The sequence below is a fragment of the Sinocyclocheilus anshuiensis genome, unplaced genomic scaffold, assembly GCF_001515605.1.
Source record: "Sinocyclocheilus anshuiensis isolate Anshui unplaced genomic scaffold, SAMN03320099.WGS_v1.1 scaffold26, whole genome shotgun sequence".
Classification (NCBI taxonomy): Eukaryota; Metazoa; Chordata; class Actinopteri; order Cypriniformes; family Cyprinidae; genus Sinocyclocheilus; species Sinocyclocheilus anshuiensis.
In genome coordinates, this window is record NW_015544143.1 from 467,100 (window position 1) to 488,908 (window position 21,809).

At 34.4% G+C, this 21,809-nt stretch overlaps 1 protein-coding gene across 5 annotated transcripts in view; it reads left to right on the forward strand.

Annotated features, from left to right (window-relative positions):
- Positions 1-21,809, forward strand: part of LOC107695069 (mitogen-activated protein kinase kinase kinase kinase 3-like) — a 65,169-nt gene that overhangs the window by 20,599 nt on the left and 22,761 nt on the right. For all 5 annotated transcript variants that reach the window (XM_016494858.1, XM_016494862.1, XM_016494861.1 and 2 more), the window contains exons 3-12: positions 8,257-8,347; positions 10,184-10,248; positions 12,741-12,796; positions 12,998-13,045; positions 15,359-15,401; positions 15,688-15,760; positions 16,275-16,406; positions 16,823-16,885; positions 17,274-17,355; positions 17,953-18,069. In XM_016494858.1, coding sequence (XP_016350344.1) covers positions 8,257-8,347; positions 10,184-10,248; positions 12,741-12,796; positions 12,998-13,045; positions 15,359-15,401; positions 15,688-15,760; positions 16,275-16,406; positions 16,823-16,885; positions 17,274-17,355; positions 17,953-18,069 — 770 coding nt within the window. The remainder of the gene's footprint in view (positions 1-8,256; positions 8,348-10,183; positions 10,249-12,740; positions 12,797-12,997; positions 13,046-15,358; positions 15,402-15,687; positions 15,761-16,274; positions 16,407-16,822; positions 16,886-17,273; positions 17,356-17,952; positions 18,070-21,809) is intronic.

Consider the following 21,809-nt stretch of genomic DNA (forward strand, 5'->3'; position numbering starts at 1 on the left):
AAATTACAGTCAGTAACAACAGAGACTGTTTAAAAGTACATAAAAACAATGCCAGCAAGAATGCAAGCTGTTATCAAGGCCAAAAAAGGCCATACACAATATTAATATTTTTTGTTATTTTGTGTGAATAAAGACTATTGAGTTGTTTCTGTTTATTTGCCTAATAAATGACAATAACATATCATACACATTTATTAGACTGTACTTATTGACTCTAATTGGGCATCTGAATAAAAAAACAATAAAGTGATTTACTATTTTTTCTGCCTTTCTTGTAAAATAATTATATTTTAGCATTACAAATACTACTGTGACTAAAGAGCTTACATATACTGGTGGATTAACCATTACAGAAACATAAAAAATGATTTTGGTAATCACCAATACTTTTAGTTTAGGGCAGCTCTGGCACAAACTTTACATTGGGTGGTGGAGGTCTAATAAATTTATTAAGCACTGTATAATATAATGTTTTATATTATTATAATGTTTTTATTAAAATATCCTCTATTATGACAGTTTTTTTGTTGTTGTTGTTTTAGCAAAACTGAATCTTTAACCACATTTTCTCATATGAACAATCAGCCAATACTGATAATGTTAAGTTTCACGAACCTTAAGTACGTTAAGTAGACTAGCAAGTGCACTTCCTTTATTTTCGGACTTACACTTAATTACACAATTTGCAGTTCAGAATGTGCACCACATATTGATTGTAAGCACTCTGACTTCAGGGAATTCGTTCAATTAATCGTCCACTTGTGTTATTCTTCATGCTTAAGATGTGTTTTTTTCTTTTTACAGGTTATCTTAAGGGGTTTTCCATTGTTTTAATCTTAGTTTTAGTATAACATTATAATACCATGCATCTTTTTCCTTTATTTTTAATTTAAAGAAGAAACCAATCCAAGGTATATGACATTTGAGGCTTGAAAAGCAATAAATGTTTTTCAGTTAGAGTGTTTTCAGCTTGTTTATTTTCAACTAAAAATATGACATGCGGTTGCTTCAAACAATGGTGTAAATGTCATTCAGTGTAAATTTTGATAATCGTAATGAATAATTACAATTACAATTTCAAGGGAAAAATCGACAATAATGATTTTTGTCAAAATCGTGCAGCCCTACTTAGACTGATAACTTGTGATTTGCATGCTATCCATCCTAAATTTAAAAAAAATTAGAATTAGTGTATCCCAAGTCATATTATGTTGAAATGAGTATTCTAATTGTACCTGGATGGTTTGCTATTGCCGGTGAAAATTTGAGGGCAGATCCATGTACACTCTCTAAATACAGTACATAGTTTTATGGTACAGTGTAAGTAGGCAAATTGGGACACATCGTGTGTCTTTTTAAAGGATTCATTAAAAGAATCAGTACCTAATAGTAATTTCCTTATGAATCAGACTACACCACCCAAGCTGTATGTTCGTTTTTGTGTGCAGCCTGTTTTTTTCTTTTCTTTTTTTTTTGCCATTATATTTCTCATAGTCTTTTTATCTCATCACACTCAGTTCAGACCGTAAACACACATTCATAACTTGTTTAAAATATTATTTATTTTGCCATATAGTGCTACTGATTCTGGTCCCTCCTTCTAAGCAAGTCTGTTGGACTTTTCTCCCATTTTATTGGATGTCCATGGCTGTCTCTCAAAATCTAGTGAGCTACCTATCTAGACAGCATGTTTGGGCATTGTAGATGCTTTTCCGGTGTAAAAGATTGTCTCAAATGTATTCAGTAGACAGAACTCATCTCATTAGAGTTTGAGACACATCCTGTATCCATGTGTGCGTGCGTTTGCATGCGGTGTCTTTGTTGGCTCTGATTCCTGTAAGGCATGTAAAGGGAATAGGAGGTGCAGGAGTGGAGGTGGGTCTGGTATTAGCCGGTTGGGAGCACAGAGGCACTGCGGGCGTGCAGGGCATTCATTTAAAATGCATAGGCTCCGAGGTCGGCGGCCCTCAGAAATGTCACTCGATGTAATGGGAGGGGAGAGTGCCAGAACCCAGAGTCCCTACAGAGTCAGATGCGTGTGTGTTGTTTAATGCATGTGTTGGATGTGTGTGTGTGCAGTATGGAGACTTGCATCACGGCAAGTGCAGCTGGTTCACTGTCAACAAAGAGCTTTAGAAAAATATACTGCTGATGTAAGCACAATATTTGGGAAAAGTGGGTCTAAAGTCTTACAGTGAGAAAACACAGACTAGATTTATAGACCTACAATCAAATAGATGCTCCAAAATGTGATTGATATGACAGGGACCATTATGCAAAGCATTTCCTCTAGAAAGCTTTATTCAGGCACAAGATAATGCATTTTAGTTAGCTTGTCAGCTATAATAAAGCTTTTAGGCCTAGTGATGGAAATATCAGGAATAAATGATCAGAAGCTTTTATTCTTACATTTTCTTTTGAAAAAGTGATTGATAGTCCATTATGTTGATGAGGTAGATTCATTGGCTGATATTTTGCGATTGTTAAGATTAAAAGAATTGCCAGTGGCTTTTCATTCATACAGTCAGTTTTTGTGAATTTTTTTTCAGCTGTGTTTACTATCATGCATGACTCTCAAATTGTCATATGGGAGCAAATTGAATAATGACTTTATGAACAGATAACTGAGTGACTCACTGTCTTTCTTAGACTTTAGTAATACCATTTAACTATTGTGAAAGATAATCATATATTAATACTTAAAAGATTTGATTTTTATTCTAAAGAGTTTGGCTTTTCGGGATATTCACATTGTTTTCATACTCTCAGATATGTGGTAAACTTTCCATTTCTATTTTTGTCTGTTTTTATAATTTTTATTTACTTGAAACTAGGGATGTAACGATTAACCGCGAGCCGGTTGAAAATCGATTTAAATATGTGGCGATTCAAATCGGTTGAGATGCTAAACAAATCGCGATTCAGTTAGGGGTAGGAGTTTATATGAATGTATGTCTGAGGGGAAATTACTGTCTTTAGAAAAGTTTAGATGGTATTTTTTCTTTTCATCTTGCCTCTGTATAATGCATATTAAAGTTCATACAAATGAGGACAATAGAAGCAATCAAAACCAACAAAAGAGCAATAATTTACAAGTGCTATATTAGTATATTATTATAGTGTTATATTTCAATTTCACAAAGAAACGTACAGTATTTTGTCCAAGCAATAATAAAAGGACACATTTAATTTATAATTTGTCTTAAATCTCATTTTGTTTAAAAAAAATCATGAATCGAATCGAATCGTGAAATCAAAATCGTGAATCGAATCGAATCGTGAGTTGACTGAATCGTTACATCCCTACTTGAAACAGTGTGACACACAACTTGCTGTGACCACACAATACCCCAATACCAATTTTTCTTAAGCAGCAAATCAGCATATTAGAATGATTTCTGAAGGATCATGTGACACTGAAGACTGGAGTAATGGCTGCTGAAAATGTAGCTTTGCATCGCAGAAATAAATTACATTTAAAAATACAACAAAATAGAAAAGTGTCCTTTTAAATTGTAATAATATTGCGCAATATTAGAATTCTTACTATATTTTTAATCAAATAAATGCAGCCTTGGTGAGCATAAGAAACTAATTTCAGATACATTTAAAAAATCTTACCAACCCCAAACTTAGCCATTAAACAATGTGATGGTCAAACATGATGATGCATTCTTTTTTTTTCTTTTTTTTTTCTTTTGAGTAAATATAGTCTAAAATATGTTTAATTTCAGTGCTTTAAAATGTCTCATTCCAGTGGCTTTATTTCAAAGCTACCCATGTAGAACAGTCAAAATTGTCAAGCTATTGAAAAGCAATATGATCTCTTTCATCTTCATGTAACACTTGACATCGGATATGGGCATGTTTTAATAAGGATTAAAAATTTGTGGCAAAGTGGGACTGAAATATGAGTGCTAATGGGGACAGGATCAGACTTAGGTGATGAGAAATCAGACTTAAGTAAATATAACCCTCATACCTATTAAGTTGATTTAATTCCGTTCCCTAATACGTACATACTGTCGCACTTTAACACTTACAACACATTCTATCACATCAGTGGCGCTGTTAGCCCTGCACACACATATGCGCGCTGACATGCATGTCTAGTGGAGTGACAGTTGAGCGCCTCTCCCTGACAGTCTCTCTTGCTATTCAACACCTACAAACATGCCCAAGAGCGCAAACTTGTCCCATTTCTGTGTGCAATGACATGCTTTAATGAAATTTATTCGGAATTGTTTGTTATTATTTAGATTTTTTTTCCTTTGAACAAAACCATGACAGTGCTCGTTGGCTGTATAGTTGTTTGTAGTCAAAAACCTGATTCACAATAATTTGTAAACAATAGCTAGATACTGAAGGTTAAATTACTTATCTTTAATGTCAGGGTAAAAACAACAACAACTTTTTTCCCATTAAAACACATTATATTTTATTTTAAAGCAACATACAGAATATTTGGAACAGTAATATTTGTTTCTTTTTTCTTTGATCTGTTTCTCAAATGTTTGCTGAATTGTGGCTTGTCCTGCAGCTTTTGATGTGGATGCTTGATGCTAGAGCTACTGCTGTCTTAAAAAGAAGAAAAATACAGACTGACGTGTTAATTTAACCTAAATCTTTTTTTTTTGCACACACTTGCAAAAATATGTTTTGATTATTTATGTGTATGTACACACACACGCATTGTATTAAACATAAGTCAAAAAATTCATTACATGATTTAATTGATTTTATGTAATAATATACTACTTCTGATAAGAATAATATCAAATAATGCTATAAAATCAATTATTGTTATTTTTGTGTTTATGCACATAGCGATATTCAATTAAAAAAAAAATATATATATTATTATTTTTTTACGTTTTTTAAGCAAGATACAAGAAAGAATGAAAATATGAGTACATGATGATTATTTGCTCTATTACAGACCAAACTATCTGTAGCCATTTAGAGTTAGTCAACCACAGCATTTTAATCATGATCCTATCACATGACTTGACACATCCCTATCTTAAAAAAACAACAACATCTACCTTGACTAGCAATGGAAAGCATAGCAAAACAATTTTATTGTAGTTGTTATAGACTGTAATTCATTTTTAATATTGTATATACCATGTTGATAATTTTGAACTTTGTTGAACTTAGAAATTAAATCGTCAATCACACTTTGCTCAGATGTATTTGGATCTGAATCAACTGTATAATTTCAGAGCTCATGGATGCTTGTGGTGCGTTTGGAGTCTGTTTATTATGTATTTTCAATCTAAATAGTTTTAATTTAGTACAAAAACAAGCCCACTTCTTTCCTTTGCTTTTGTCATTTGCTGGTGGTACACAGAGAAAAATCCCACTAACCACTGTTCATTTTCTCCAGGATCCGTTATCTGCAGCCTTGCCTGCTTGTGTCCATGTACAGTAATGGAATTTGGTTGGGAAATTTACCAGACCTCTAGACGGGCTTTCAGCACTTCTTCACATAGAAAGGCATCCAAGATTTTTTTTTTTTTAACTGTCTATTCTCAAATCAGTGCACACCTCCCACCCCCACCACCCCCTGTCTGGCCACTCATAAAAACACTTAAGTACATACCTCACAACACATACCTCATATATATACACTAACAGTATTCATGTAACTGCTGCTTAGCAGGACCTGTTTTGCCTTGAAGCTGGCCGTTCTGCCCATCAGACTCTGACTAATAAGTTAGCTTCAATTAGTATGTGTCCTACTCAGAGATATGCATCGCTGCAGCCTACGCTGTGAATAGTAGGCTAGCTGCTTCTGTTTCACCCGAAGGAGGTAAGAGCCAGTCTCTCGCAGCTATCTGCCCCATATGTGCAGGGAAATGTCACTGCCTCTGCGGAACGCTCACTGGATCACTTGCCCCGGCAGGAAGTAAGTGTCACCTGACCCCACTGCTGCGACTTCACACTTCCCTCAGGGAGCGAATGTCTTTTGCACAGACCTACACTCAAAGGACATTATGCAAAACTTCTCAAAGCTTATCCTTCCTTCAGTCTGTGGGTTTGGAATGAAAACATTCCTTGTAATTGGTCCTGATTTTTTAAAATTGCATTGCATTTTATGCTCAGTACAATGTTAATCATTTTAAATCTAGTTGAACTAGAAATGAAACACACTTTGATCAGATGTCTTTGAATCGAAATCAAAGACGATGTTATTGCATTGCATTTTATTGCATGTTTTATTTTATTGCAGTTGTTGTTTGTTACATTTATGGCTGGTTATAACAAAACATCAGATTTATTTTATATGTATTAAAAATATATATTAACTATTTAGATAATAGTTATCTATAAATATATAAATTCCCACAATTTAAATGTCTTGTGTGTAATTTTACAAATTTTGCAAAAAAGACAAGTCATAATGTTTTGCAATTCTTTTTGGTGATACAGTAGTGGTGGAAAAATTGTATAAATACTCTAAGTAATCAATTATTTGTTTCCATTTCAGACTAGTTTACATTTACAGTAACACTTACTGTGATTGTATTAGATGACAATACCATGGTACTATATGTTTTAGAATTATGTACCCGGGTTTTTACATGATACTCATAGAAAACCATGGTAATGAAATAAAGGTAGATTCCAAAATGTTCTACTTTTTACTGTTTTGTAAGGGTAAATGCATTAATAAGTGACCTTTCATCTTGTAAATGTGAACATTGGTGCCTGCACCCAGCTTGGGCCGTTCAATTTAATGGTAAATTACGCAAGTTAAAATATTTATCTTTGCCCCACTATGTGGGAGTACAAGGAGTGTGCTGCTTGTGTCAGCGGGAGAAAAAACGTAAAAAAAACTTTTAATGAGCCTGCAGCTTCCATCATTAAGCAAGCAGTCACAACAAAGTGACTTTGTTCTCTCCCGCTCACTCTTCCATCTCTCATAATCTGTCTCTCCCTCTCTCTTCCTACTCGTCTACCTCTCTGCTCACACACACACACACACATTTATAGAGCAAAGCCAGAGATCAAGGTCAGCTCAGATGGAATCGGGCCAGAAGCCCCCACACAAGCATTATGGGTGATTGCCTTCTCATGTCACCCATCAGCTGAGATCACATCACTTCCAATAAGTTACCAGCATTTCAGATATTCAGTCTCTGCCTGTTACTCTGTCTTTCCCCTTTCTGTTTTTCCATATCCTCCTTTTTCTTTTACAACAACAAATGCATGTCTCTGATGGATGAAGGCCCTTGCTCAATACCTCTTGGCTTTCAAATGAGCTTTGCTAACATAACAACTGAGCGTTACTGGTTTGAGAAAGAAAGAAAATTTAGATGAAGGGCTTGAGTCTCCATCAGCAGTCGATGCATCAAGGGTCTGATGCTTTCTGAATGCTAAAGAGAGCTCAGTGCTGTATAGGCACTACATACATAAGCGCCCTCCCCTCCCCTCCCCTATCGTCTAATGCATGATTAAACAAGCATCCAATGCTTCGATATGTAGCTTTCATGAGGATTTGGTATCAATTTCCATTAGGAACTGCCTTATTAGGGATGTTTTCTGAGACATGCACCACTATTACTATTGCAAACCCTAACAACTTTGGGTAGAAACATATTTTATGCAAGCAGTCAAATGGAAACACACATACTTGGTCAAAGTTTAATTAGATTTATTTATTTTAATTTATTTAAATTAATTATTTAAATGTTTATAAATTTAATTTTAATGTAAATTTAATTTTAAATTTGTTTCATTTTTTCCCCAGAATTTAATTTTTTTGTCATTTTCACTGAAGAATATCATTTAAATTTGCATTGTTTATATTTTATTTTATTTTCATAATAGGTCATATATACATTATAATATATATAATACATTTGTGGTGATGTGTGTATTATAAACATGTTTTTAAAAAGACTACTGCAATTTTTGCAATTTTGGTGGTGCAGAAATTAGGTAATCAAATATAGTTATTTTAATATTTTTAACTAGGTAACAGTTACAGTAAAACTTACTGTGATGGTATCAGATTGTAATCCTTGGTACTTTCATATATACCATGCTGTTGTATGTTTTCCATTTACATAACAGGGTTTTTACATGATATTCAAAGGAATACCATAATGAATCATTTCATCATGATGAATGAATTAGCTGAATAACTGTTTTGCCTTATCCTGGCAGTTGGTTTGTGTTCACTGGTAATTTCTCTGTCTTGTTTACACACTCACCTTGTCTCCATGTCTCTGTGTGTTCCCTCGACAGGCGAGGACTTTGCAGTGGTTCAGCAGGAAATAATCATGATGAAAGACTGCAAGCACTCTAACATTGTGGCCTATTTCGGTAGTTACTTAAGGTATAGTAATGACCACTTTCCTGACCACACTTTTACTGTTCTCTGCTTTCTCCTTCACTTACTCCTCCTTTCATTCTCTCTCCTCCTGCTCTGTCGGTTCCTATTCCTGTCTAAGGTTGTTGAGTTGACACTGCGCTCTGTTGGTTGGGTCTCTCAGCTGCACTGCAGGAACAGCCACTGTGACTGCAGCACCTCTGTTTCTGCTAATTGTACAACCTGTGCTTTCCGGCCAGGTTTAGACCTAACTAGATATTCCAAGATTGGGGTATCAAGCAAGGGTGTAGATCTTTGATCATGGGTGCAACAGGACTTTATGATGCTTTCTTAAAGTTTGGTGGTACATGATACCGTCATTGCCCACCACGGATGTACAATTTTATAGTTTCAAGGCTAGAAAGGAAGAGGTGATACGTTAACTTTGAAGCACTTTTTTGGATGTAAAGTCCAGATGTAAAAAAAAAGATTTTAAATGTTTTTAATTAGGGATGCACCGAAATGAAAATTCTTGGCCGAGGCCGAAACCGAACAAAATTAAACACTGGGCCAAAGGCTGAATACCGAACATGGTTTTTCGAGTTTTTTTCCCCATGTATTTTGGCAAATTTTTTTTCACCATTGCATAAATTAAAAAGCCAAAATGTGCTTTTTACTGTTTTGTCTTGCTTTTCAAAGAAAAAAAATCAATTACAAAACAACAATTTAAAAATATTTAACACTGAACATTTTTAACATTCTAGCAGACACTATACCAACAAAACACAATTTAACTTAAAATTAATAAGTTAGTAAAATAATAATTTTTGGCCATCAGACCCCCTTCTTGGGGGGGGGGTTTCTCTTCTCGCCTTACTGAGAAGAGACTTCTTTTAAAACATTAGAAAATATTACAGATCCTAATTTGAACACTATGTGTGAATGTTATAATAAATGTATTAAAACAGAGCTGTTGTAATGATTATTATCATTATTATTGTCTTACTTTTTATTTTATTTTACAGAACAACAGTAAAATTACAATACTAACATTTATGAATGTTGATAAGAGTTCTTGCTTTTTCTCAACTTTTATTTTGGCAGAAACGCGCAGGAAGACCTCAATGCTTATTTTTGTGGCCATTTCGCGATTTCAATCATCATACAGTAACCAGCAACAACCCCCCTTTCCTCTTCTCATTGAAGACATGAGTCGTGGCCTAATGGTCGTGGTGGCCTAATGGTTAGAGAGTCGGACTCGTAACCTCGTAAAGGGATTGTGGGTGGGGGGAGTGAATACTCTTTGTACAGAGTACAATAAAAATTATTTGGTTTTTTCAGCATCTTTTGCATATTTGAACCCTTTCCAACAATGATTATATGATTTTTTTGAGACTCATACGCAACTATTACAAAGGGTTCAAATGGTCACTGATGCTCCAGAAATGAAAAGCAATGCATATATACATATATATATCCTGTTATTATTTGTTTTGAAGTTTGGATCTAATAGCATCCAGCGTCTAAAACTTCACTTAAATTCCCTAGTATCAAAGAATATTATTCTGGTCTTCCTCATAGCTATAGGCAACTCTAGTGTGGTTTGTCTCTGGTCAGCAGTATATCTCTTAAATATTAGTGTAGACATTAGTGCAAGGCACCTTACAGAAATGGAGATGGCTGTTTTTGATAAAAGCAGGTTGCTTGTGACTTATGACTCTGTCTCCAGCTTGCTGTGTCATGAGTCATGACCCAGAAAAGTGTGCATCCTTTCACTCTCCCTGTGGGGCTGCCAGGGGACTATTTCGAGACGCATCGATTGAAATATAATTTGTTGGTGTTTTTCTTTCTCTGGCTTTTCAGGAGGGATAAATTGTGGATATGTATGGAATACTGTGGGGGAGGTTCATTGCAAGACATATATCACGGTAAGATACACCATATAAAGGTAAACAATCAACTGCAACACTAACTCCAACTCACTCAGTGGACAGTATTTCAATGCAATGCAATATCTCCTTTCCATTGATTATTTAAAGGAATAGTTCACCCAGAAATGAAAATTCTGTCATCATTTATTCATCCTTATGTTGTTCAACACCTTATGAGTATATTTCTTTTGTAAAACACAAAATAATTCATTTTTAAGAAGTTTATTGGTCAATTGTCTTTCAATGCAATTCTTTTCCATGAGGCTTTCGAACTTCCAAAAGTGATCCATATGACCTTTGGAGTCAAATAACAAACTGTTCAGAATGTCTCCTTGTGTTCCATGTAAGAAAGAAAGTCTGAAATGACATGACGGTGAGTAAATAATCACATAATGCTTTGAAAGAAGTTCCGATGCCAATTTTTACATAAATAGGCTTTCCTCTCTTCCAATTAACAATTTGATTCTTGACAGATGGCCTAAATATACAAATCTTTTCTTACGCTGTTAGAAAGTTTCCCTCTGTATGTTCCCAGGAGATAGATTTAGCAGAGCTCAGTAGAGTGGCCCTGTCAGATCATTAGAGCTCATTTTCACGGCAGCTGTCGGCAGTTCTGCAGTTCTTTCTGAGCCTCTGCACGGGGTGGGGGTTGTGCTTTGGGGGGTAGATGGTGTTACGGCGCTAACATATTAGCTTAGTGCCCAGCCTCACATCCCACGTTATCAACCCCCTGCTGACACGGCTGCACTCAGCTACAAGGTCGAAGGCCTGATTAGAGCCGAGGCTGACCGACTGCAGTCCTCCCACACACGACAGATAGAGAAAGACACAAGAGAGACATGAACAAAGTTTTGCCGGCTTTAACTCTAAATAACTCTCTGAACTAGTAAATGATCAGGAAAAAACATTGTGAGGTGCAACAGTGGACATACTGGAAATTTCTGCTGAATGGATGAAAGCCTCTACAGCTGTGTGGATGTAAATAGAGAAAAAAAAAACATAGTCTTAAATACATTCTTTACATATGTCTAATATGTATTTTTGGAATACACTATTGCTCAAAAGTTTGGGGTCAGAATGTTTTGTTTGTTTTTTTTGGAAGAAATTAATACTTTTATTAAGCAAAAGATGCATTAAATTAATCAAAAGTCACAGTAAAGGCAGTTATTATGTTATAAAATATTTCTGTTTAAAATGAAAGCTGTTCTTTTGAACTTTCTATTCATTAAAGAATCCTGAAAACAAAAAAAAAAAAAAAGGTTTCTACAAAAATATTAAGCACCACAACTGTTTTCAACATTGATAATAATAAGAAATGTTTCTTAAGCAGCAAATCAGCATATTAGAATAATTTCTAAAGGATCATGTGACACTGAAGACTGGAGTAATGATGCTGAAAATTCAGCTTTGCCATCACTGGAATAAATTACAATTTAAAATACAACAAAATAGAAAAGAGTTATTTTAAATTGAAAAAATATTTCACAATATTACAGTTTTACTGTATTTGTAATCAAACAAATGCAGCCTTGGTGAGCATAAGAGACTTCTTTCAAAAACATTTTAAAAAATCTTACCAACCTCAACATTTGAACAGTAGTGTAATTCACTTCAAATCTTTTCTTAACATGAAAATAAAAATGTTCTTATTCAATTTGATGCTCGCTATTAAGAAAAGCTTTTTTAAAAACAAACTTGCACAGAAACAACTTTCTTTTTCAGATGACATCACGCCCTCTTATTTTTCAACCCATTGGAAATGCATCGCATTTCAAAAGTAAAATGGGTTGTGGACACCATTTCATAATTTAAGCCTGTCTCTTCCTCTCTCTTCCTTCAGCCCATTTATTATTCACTCCTTCCCATTAGCACATTTCCTGTTTTTGTGACATTTTAATCATCAATAAAAGTCTCTATTGATTTAAAGAGGATTAGCTGCTCTGCTGAAGTGTCAGAGGCTTCGAACCGTCAAACATCCTGCATCGTTTCGGAGAACAGACAAATGAGTTTCTCAGACCCTATCAAGACAGCTTTTGAGTTTTCTTTAGTAAAGTTTCAAGTCTGTTTTTTCATCAGTAGTCCATTTAGAATAATTCAGCTCTATATTTTGTCAGTTTGGACATGCAATCAGTAACATTGTTCCTTGCATTCTTGATCATCTCGTCCTTGTTCTGCTGGGTAAAACCCATTAGTAGTGCTTTTGTTAAACTTTCTTTCCAATATGGCATGGGAAGTATCAATGTTATATGTGTTCTCTTGATTTTTTTGAACAATTTTCTTGACTTGATTGAACAAGTTTAAGCTTAAACCGAATGTGCTGAAGTTATTTATGCCTCGTTTTTCAACTGATGTATACACACTTTTATATTGTAGACAGCTCCATTACATTCAAGCTGTTTAGCTAATATTCTAATATGAATGGAATTTTCATGAATGGGATTTTTATTATATTACTGCTAATGTACACTAAATACTGTATGTCTCCACAGTTACTGGGCCACTAACAGAATCACAGATAGCATATGTAACAAGAGAAACCCTTCAGGTAAGCCATTTTACTGGACTGTGTTTTGACAACCAAAGCAATCTGCTATGACCATGAAAGCTGCTTTTGAATTTTTAATGGTCGACATGTTGACAGATATTCCATTTCTCCCTGTTCCATCAATAAAAAGCAGTTTGTAAATGTGTTTTTGAGATGATTATGGATTAAATTTAGTTTTTAATATTTTTTTTTTCCTTTAAGGGTTTATATTACCTACACAACAAAGGAAAGATGCACCGAGACATAAAGGTACCGTCATTTATTTCTGATTTATTCTAGCTTTTGTGTGTCTTAAATTAAAGGGTCTTTGTGGCAAGGAATTGATTGGTTTTAATTGTGCTCACGTGCCGAGAAAAAGTTAAGTGACAGCACATAAACTCCTGGTATGTCTATCAGCCATATAAATCACTACCTTTATCCAGGGAGAATTTTTAGCAAAAATCTAGTGTATGTTTTACCTTGCAAAGAACAACTGCAAGGCAGATCAATCATTATTTTTTGTTGCTGATGGCACAGAAATTACACACATCAGCTTTAATGATTCCCATTCCTGAACGATTGCATTAACGAATCGTCATTATTTTTAGGAAATCATTCCTTTAACAATTCTGTCATTATTTTGCGATTATGTATGGTGCCACTAGTGGTGCAGAAATTACACACTTCACCATTAGTTAGCTGTTTTATGTTGTTATGTTTTAATAAAGCCATAATAAAGCATATACATACAGTATTTGAAACATTCCCTCTTCTGAATATGAAATAATTTGCAATATATTTGAAATACACTACCGTTCAAAAGTTTGGGTTTGATAAGATTTTTAAAATGTTTTAGAAATAAGTCTCTCATGCCCATCGAGGCTGCAATTATTTGATCAAAAACACAGTGAAAAGAGTAGTATTGTGAAATATTATTACAATTTAAATGTGTGGTACTTTTTTCAGGATTCTTTGATGAATAGAAAGTTCAAAAGAACAGCATTGATTTGAAATAGAAATCTTTTGTAACATCAGAAATGTCCTTATTGTCATGTTTGATCAGTTTAATGTGTCCTTGCTGAATAAAAGAAAAGTTTGAGCAGTGAATAAGAGCTAAGTGCTCCTTACCTGTAAAATTCTTGTATTTCAGCTGTGTACAGGCCCCGATATACTTCAAACGAAGTTCGTTTTCGTTCTTCGTTTGGGGGCAAAAAGAAGTTCGAAAAGGCTGAGCGACGGTATACTGTTTCCGAACTTTCCAACACCCCTGTGCTGCTGGAGGCGGGGGGTGTAGATTAATGTAAACATACATGTGTCGCGACGCTCGTGCATATCCCCTAAACACAACAACGATGAAATGAAGAAGTGTAGGCAATCTAGGTGTGAGACGGGCCCCAATGGTCAGAATATTATAGACAAAAGAATAATGATTAGCAGCAGTTCAGAGTCAATTATCATGTTTGCAATATTTATTTTATTATTTTATTCATTTATTTTATTAAACTGGATAAATTGTTACACCTTTTTATATTTTATGTGGTGTCATGATTTACTTTTGATAAAAACAAAGGTTTATTATTGTATGTTCGTTTGGCATTTCATTTATTGTATACCCTTTAAATTCGCTTATTGAAAGAACAACAACAGCAGCAGCAGTATGGTGTAACATTTATTTGAAACACATGTATTTGGTACTTGCTACCTTATATCTTTACTCTTTCCTTTCATTCTTTTCATGGCTTTGGAAAACTTGTCTCTGATGTTTCTCTACGTCGCTTTTTGCATAACTCGGGGTTGTCGACATCAAGCTGCGTTGCAATTTCTTTCTAGGAATTAAATGCTTTCTCTGAATCTTTAAAGTCTCTCCACGAGCGATCGTACAGGTGCGGATATATTTGTGCCAGCTGAGCTATTCGACACTCCAGTGTGTTCATGTTGCTAGTGACTAGGAGATGTTGTTCTCCTATCGGACCTCCGGGGAATGAGAAACGAACCGGGGAAAAAAAAATCGCACATCAAAGAAGGTGGAGTTTTAGAACACACCCACCGATTGCGTAACCGCCACGGACCAATGGAAGCTCAAAGGTGTTTAGGAGCCAAAACAAACTCCCCCAGAAAGTTCGCTTTGGTCAGCTGTTTCGAACTGCCGAAACGAACTCAAAACGAACTTCGTTTCGGCCTGATTTTGTTCGAAATGACGTCATATCAGTTCGTTCTTCGATTTCGTTTGAAGTATATCGGGCCTTACCTTAGCTGTTTACAAAATACCCTTGATGGTGATTTGGTGAAGCCAAAATGTGAAGCTAAAGCCAAATCACTGGTAAAGCAAGAGAAAATGTGTTACCTGGCCAGAGGGATGTGTAATTAGTATGACTCAGATGGTGCTTTCACATCTCGGATCATACATGAAAGCAGGTGTTGAAAAAGCGATTTTATAGGGGGAAAAAAGAGATTCTGAAGTCTGTCAGATTCCTTTTTACATTTCATCTCACAAATTTACCAGTAGGCCTAATACATTCAATAATTGTTCTACTCTTATATTACAGTGTCATTTCATTTGATGTTGTTTTTTATTTGAAATAGGGTGCCAATATTTTATTGACGGACAATGGTTACATCAAGCTAGGTAAGAAGATAACAGACTGTCTTTCTGTTTTGTTCAGTTTTAATCCAGTAAAAATAAGGTTAATTACCATGTTACCAACTCAAATCATTAAAACAGTGTAAATAGTGTTTTGGTGACTGAGAATACCACCTCATGTTGTCACATTTGATCTGCTGTGGCATTAGACAAGTCTCAAATTTCATAATTCATAAGACAGAATAATACGCATGGTAGTGTCAGCTGTACACTCATATGAGAGTTGTTTGTGGGATTGTAGTAAAGATCTTTTGTTTCTTTTCCTCTGCAGCTGATTTTGGTGTATCTGCACAGATCACAGCAACACTAGCTAAAAGAAAATCCTTCATCGGGACTCCTTATTGGTATACAGCAGTTTTTTTCTAGCTTTATTGTGCCACAAGCACACCTTACAATCATACATGAATGCAATACATTATTTATAATAAAAATGCATCGTTCTTTATAATTATTATGAATGCAGTTTCTGTGACCTCCATTTTTTTGGAGTATTTTTTCGTTTTAAAACTTACATTTTTCACACTGAAGGACTGTTTAAATAACCAAAACAACAACAACAAAAGGGTATTTAAAATAGTCAATTGACAAAAAAAAGTTACTAGTTGTAAATTCTTTACGTTATACAGTAATATAAATTTTAACCTCGTATCCTGATGTTGAATATTAAAAAAATCCCATATTATTTGTCAACTATCCAAAATGATTTTGCTGTTGTGGTGTTAAAAAAAAAAAACATAATCTTTTATAATTCAGCAGTTTTCTACAAGGTCACAGATGCCTTTTTCACATCTTACATAACCATCAGGTAGGATATGTTCATGAATGAGTGATGTTATGGTCTGTAACCCACGCTAACAGGATGGCCCCAGAGGTGGCCGCCGTGGAGAGGAAAGGAGGATACAATCACCTGTGTGACATCTGGGCTGTGGGCATCACCGCCATTGAACTAGCTGAACTGCAACCTCCCATGTTTGACCTTCATCCAATGAGGTGAGGGTTTAAACAGCAGTATGGATCTGTTCCAATTCAGAGAGTGATGCGTTTTTAGCTTTATCCTTTAAAAAAAAAAAGGTATAGTGATGACAGTAAATACAATGGTGTTTTGAGCTTTACCACAGGTCTGTTTTAGTTGAAAATATTTCCACACTCTCTCATTTGACTCAAACAATGAGTGTTTGGGAAAACAGTTGTTTTCAGCATTCTCTTATTTATAATAATTTTACAAAATGAACCTACTTCAGGATAAGACCTCCCAACTCCAGCTACTGTATCAATCATAGAACACTGGGCAGTGAAACTATATCAATGTTTCAATAAGTTCAAATGTTTTAATTTACCATATTTCATTGCAAAACCAAGCTGTTTTGTTTGCTTGTGCCAATACCAACCCATTTTTGTCCCTCCAGGGCTCTGTTTTTGATGACGAAAAGCAACTTTCAACCCCCCAAACTAAAAGACAAAGTTAAATGGTAAGTGATAATTACATTTTCAGGCAATTATTAGAATACCTGGGTGTATAAACTCCTTGATACCAACAGGGATTTCAGTTTCATTCTGTGGTTTATATGCCCGATTCCTTAATTTCATGAATCACCTATGAAATTTGGGCCAAGCACTCTCATTTGCCCTAAACAGTTGCTTTTATGAGTTTTGATAAGGTCAGACTTACCATTCTCTTATCTTGTCTGATTATGAATCTGGTCAGGTCGTCTGCAGAGTAGTTTCTTCTCCATTACCTTGCAGCTCAGTTCAATCAAATTAGCTTAATTACATTTAGAGCTACCAAACTGCACGTCCTCACGGTCGAAATGCTCCTTACATGTGAGATTTATGGAGACTCTTCTTTATGTTCTGAAGGACCAACAATTTCCACAATTTTGTGAAGCTGGCTTTGACGAAAAATCCAAAGAAACGGCCACCAGCTGACAAGTTATTGCAGGTAGGAGGGGCTTTTTTGCATCTTGTAATTTTTAGGTTCATAATGTTTGCTTTTGTGATTTTATATAATATTATTGGTTTAGATTTTGAAGTAAGTTTATTTATTTTATAATCAATTATATTTTATAATGATATAAAATATTTGTAATTATTATTATATCAAATGCATAACATTTTATTAAGGCTCTTTTATTTTTACATAATTTCATATAATGCTTTTAATTTTAAATGTTTTGAATTACAATTGTTATATTTTGTTTATTATTTATTATGTATTTTTATTTATAATTATTATATATATATATATATATATATATATATATATATGTGTGTGTGTGCGTGTGTGTATATATATATATATATATACACGTGTGTGTGTGTGTGTGTATATATATATATGTGTGATATTTATGTATATATATATATATATATATATATAAATATAATTATTATTTTTTATTATTTAAGGCAAAAGTATAATTTTATACATTTTATAATTTATCATTACATTTTTTTATATATATTTCAAGACTCTTTACTGACAAATGACATATTTAAAGAACATCTAACATTGCCATTTCAACCATCTACTCCCTAGCATCCCTTTGTATCCCAACCGTTAAGTCGTATTTTGGCGATTGAGCTGCTGGATAAAGTGAACAACCCTGACAGCTCGTCCTACACAGACCTGGATGATGACGACCCAGAGCCGGAGGTACAGTATATCTCCCTGTGTGATTCTCAGTGTTATCACCGATATCACTTCAAGAATGACAGCCCCTTCGGGACTATTATTCACAAACAGAGCCCAGAAAACGCCAGCTACGAGCCGGGATGTCAGTTTAACAAGCCCCATGAGTGTATATATTCAGTATGTCGACCCTTTTATTGTGAGGTGATATTTTTCAATAGCTTACTTTCTTCATTATTAGCCTGTAATAGCTGTTTTAATGGCAGTCATTCGTTTCGATTGTCTCTAAAGTTTATACGCCGGTATCTCATCCGGTTGTGCTGCAGGGCTACTTCTGCTGATAAAGATTTGTGAAATCTTTCACAGTTCCCCAGCGAGAATGAATGAGTTTTTAAAGGACGTAGTTTTCCTTCATTTCAACTCTCCCTGTTCTACCCATTTCCCGAAGCATCCATTCATTCTCACTTCCTCTCTTATTCATTTTCCCCCTCTCCTGCTCTTGAAGTTTAAATACAGAGGGTTGTTTTTACCAGTCTCTCCTCTCTCCCGGCGAGTCCTTCGCTTTGCAGCTCGCAGAAAGGTATCAGGGGTGTGCGTGCGTGTGTGTGAACATCTGGAAATGTTTTGATTAATAAGTGTTAATTTAGTGGTGATGACTACATTATGATTTGGTGTTATGAGTGTTGTGTTCATTTATTTTCTCTCTTTTTATCATTTTTGTTCAGGAGTGTTTATAACCTAGACAAACATGTTTGTGCATGATGTGTGTTTTCTTGTTTGCTCAAGTAGTTGTGAGGTCAAATTTGTGTGTAAGGATGTTTTAGGAAGTTTTGCACTCTTGTCGGATTTTTGATCGGAGTGTTGATCCCTCAAGGGGTCGTTTTCGGAAACGGAAGCTCAGTTCAAAAGCCAGATTTGGATCCGTTGACAACAGATTTTTGTCTGGCCTCTTTGTGCTGAGGTTTGCTTCAAGGGTTTAACAGAACATCAACATCAAAGAGCTTTTAGAGAATGCGTCATTGAATGCAAATAATGTTCAATATTGGGGTGAATCTCATGAAAACCTGTCAAGAGCATTTCAAGGTCGTATTTAATCCATAAGTATAAAGAAAATAATAATAAATGACATTTTTCACAATGAAATTGAAGTTATTTATTTATAGACCAATTTTTTTATTTTTTTGTATTATCGTTTTATTTTTGAGTTTGTTTGTAATTCTCATTTTCATTGAATCTCATTTTGTAAAATATGGATGAATTATGTGTAGTCACTAAAATAAAAAATCACTAATTTAAATCAGCTAAAGGCAAAGACAATACAACAAAAATAAATATAATATAAATACTTTTTAAATACTGACTGAAATTGAAATATTATATATATAGATTATATATGTTAATTTTAGTTTAATTTTTGTTAATTTGTATGTTCTTTTTTTCCCCTTTGATTTTCTTTTGAAACCTGTCAAGGCAATGTCAAGGTCATATTTAAAAATAAGCAATTGAATTTTATATTATGTATAATGATTTTAAGTTTATTTTTAGGAGCACCTTTGAGTTTATAATTCTTGTTATTTTCATAGAACATTCTCATTTTGTAATATATTAATAAGAATCATGTCTGGACACAGTATTTTTTTGTAAATCACAATAATTTAAAATCAGCCTAAATTGAACAAATAAGCAAACAAATAAAAAATACTTCACAGTTGAAATTTTAGCCCTATACATCATAAAAATGTATATGTTTTATAATTTATTTTTATTTTTATGTTTTTGGTTTAATTGAAATATAACCCAAACATGTTCTTGACTGTTTTTTTTTTATTTATTTATAAAGTTAATATTCCAGATTTATATACTTGTGTATCTTTTTTGGAAAGCATAAATAATATCTTTTAGTGACTGTACCATGTGACCCAAGTGCTAAGAGGTGTGATAGAATATTCACAGGCGTCCACTGAGAGAAGGGCGCAGTGTTTGGCATGCTGTCTATTTCTATTTCAGAGCCCTGCTGTGTCCTTGTTGTCTGAAGGTCGTGCGTCTGTTCTTCTGTCTTATCCTCATCACATCTACTTCAGCTCTGCCGCTTTGAAACTGAAGTGAAGGATGTCCTTCAGCGACCATTTTGCTTCCTGGACCTGTTCAGGATTCACATGTCTGCGTGTGTTTATGTGTGGTGCTTTTGCACGCGTTTCCATATCCACAAGCATGTGTGCATCTGTGCTTGTGTGTGTATGTTGCTGATGGAAGGTGTTCTCTGATTCATAAATGACAGCAAACTTCTCACCGTAGTCATCAGGGACCCAGCTGTCGGACGCCCAGTAGGCCGTAATGATTTTCTCTTAGGCTGCAGTGAGACAGGACAGCAGCATCAGACAGATAGGGATTCAGAGGGTCAGCATCATGACCCCTGCTGTTATCAGAAAGTGATGCCTGGCATGTATTTTTAGGTTCCAGAGTTTGCCCTCCACTGAGTCTCTGGCGATGGCACCAAGTGATATCTGAAGTGTAAGCATTTAAGCCGCTCTTGTCTTAAACGTATTGATGGTGCTGATTTTGCTGACGGGTTGTTTTTATCTCAACTGGGCCTCTGATCTGCTAAGAATGGCGCACTAATATGCAAGCTATCGATTGAGCACAGCTACAATCTTGAGTTTTTTGGTTTAATGTTGTTTACATATAAAAGTGATCGACCGATCCTGGGGTTTTCCAGTAACCAACGCTGATATTTAGAGAGCAGTGTGACCCGATGACCTGCATAATGCATTGGCAAATGAGGCGTACCCAAAATTGCTGCAATTAAAAGTTATAATACATTTAATATAATATCCAATCAAAATTTACAGATTCAAGGGTGAACTGAGTGAAAACCAATCAGTATATGTCAGGGTTATGTATTAATCCAAAATCAAAACAGAAAAATAAGAAATTACATTTAGCATATTTTAAGGATCATTAAAATTTTTGTCAATTGATAATTACACACTTTTTATAATAATCATTGTGAATTAAAAAATATATATAATTTCGTGTACATTATTGTCTTAAAAATAATGAAAAATGTGATGGTCCTTTAAATTAATCAGGCCAAGTATAATTTTTAAAAATTTATATTTGTTTATTTTATAAAATAACATTTTGATTGAACAGGATAATTTTCATTGCAATGCATTACTGTTGTAAAAAATAGTGGAATAATAATAATAATTTTTTTTTTTTTTTTTTTGACTCGAGCATTTCATGTGAGATTTACCAAACTACCACTATGTAGGACTTCATTTAGGCACGTAAACGGCAAATTACCCCTAAACCTCATTGGTACTCTAAATCAGTGTTTCCCAACCTTTTTTTAGTCGCGGCACCCTTTGGACATTTTAACAAACTTGTGGCACCCTACAAAATTGCAGAATATGTCATACAGATATTTTTAATATTATTTTAAAATTTTGTCCATCAATGGTGGCAATCAGTAGGCTAATTTCTAATGAAGAGACCAATTTATATGACAGATTTTAATGTAGGCTTTTATACATATGTAAACATTATTTAATTACCATTATAACTAGCTATCTCACAAATGTTTGCTCACTCAGTGTTTTTTTCATTTGACAGTGGGGTAATTTTGGTGCAGTAGCACGAGATAGCTTAATTTCAAACTTTGAATTGAATAAAAAATGACAAGTAAGCAGTCGGTAATAAAATAAGAACAAATAAAGAAATTAATAATGATAGCACAAATAAAAAATAACGACAGGCCTTCG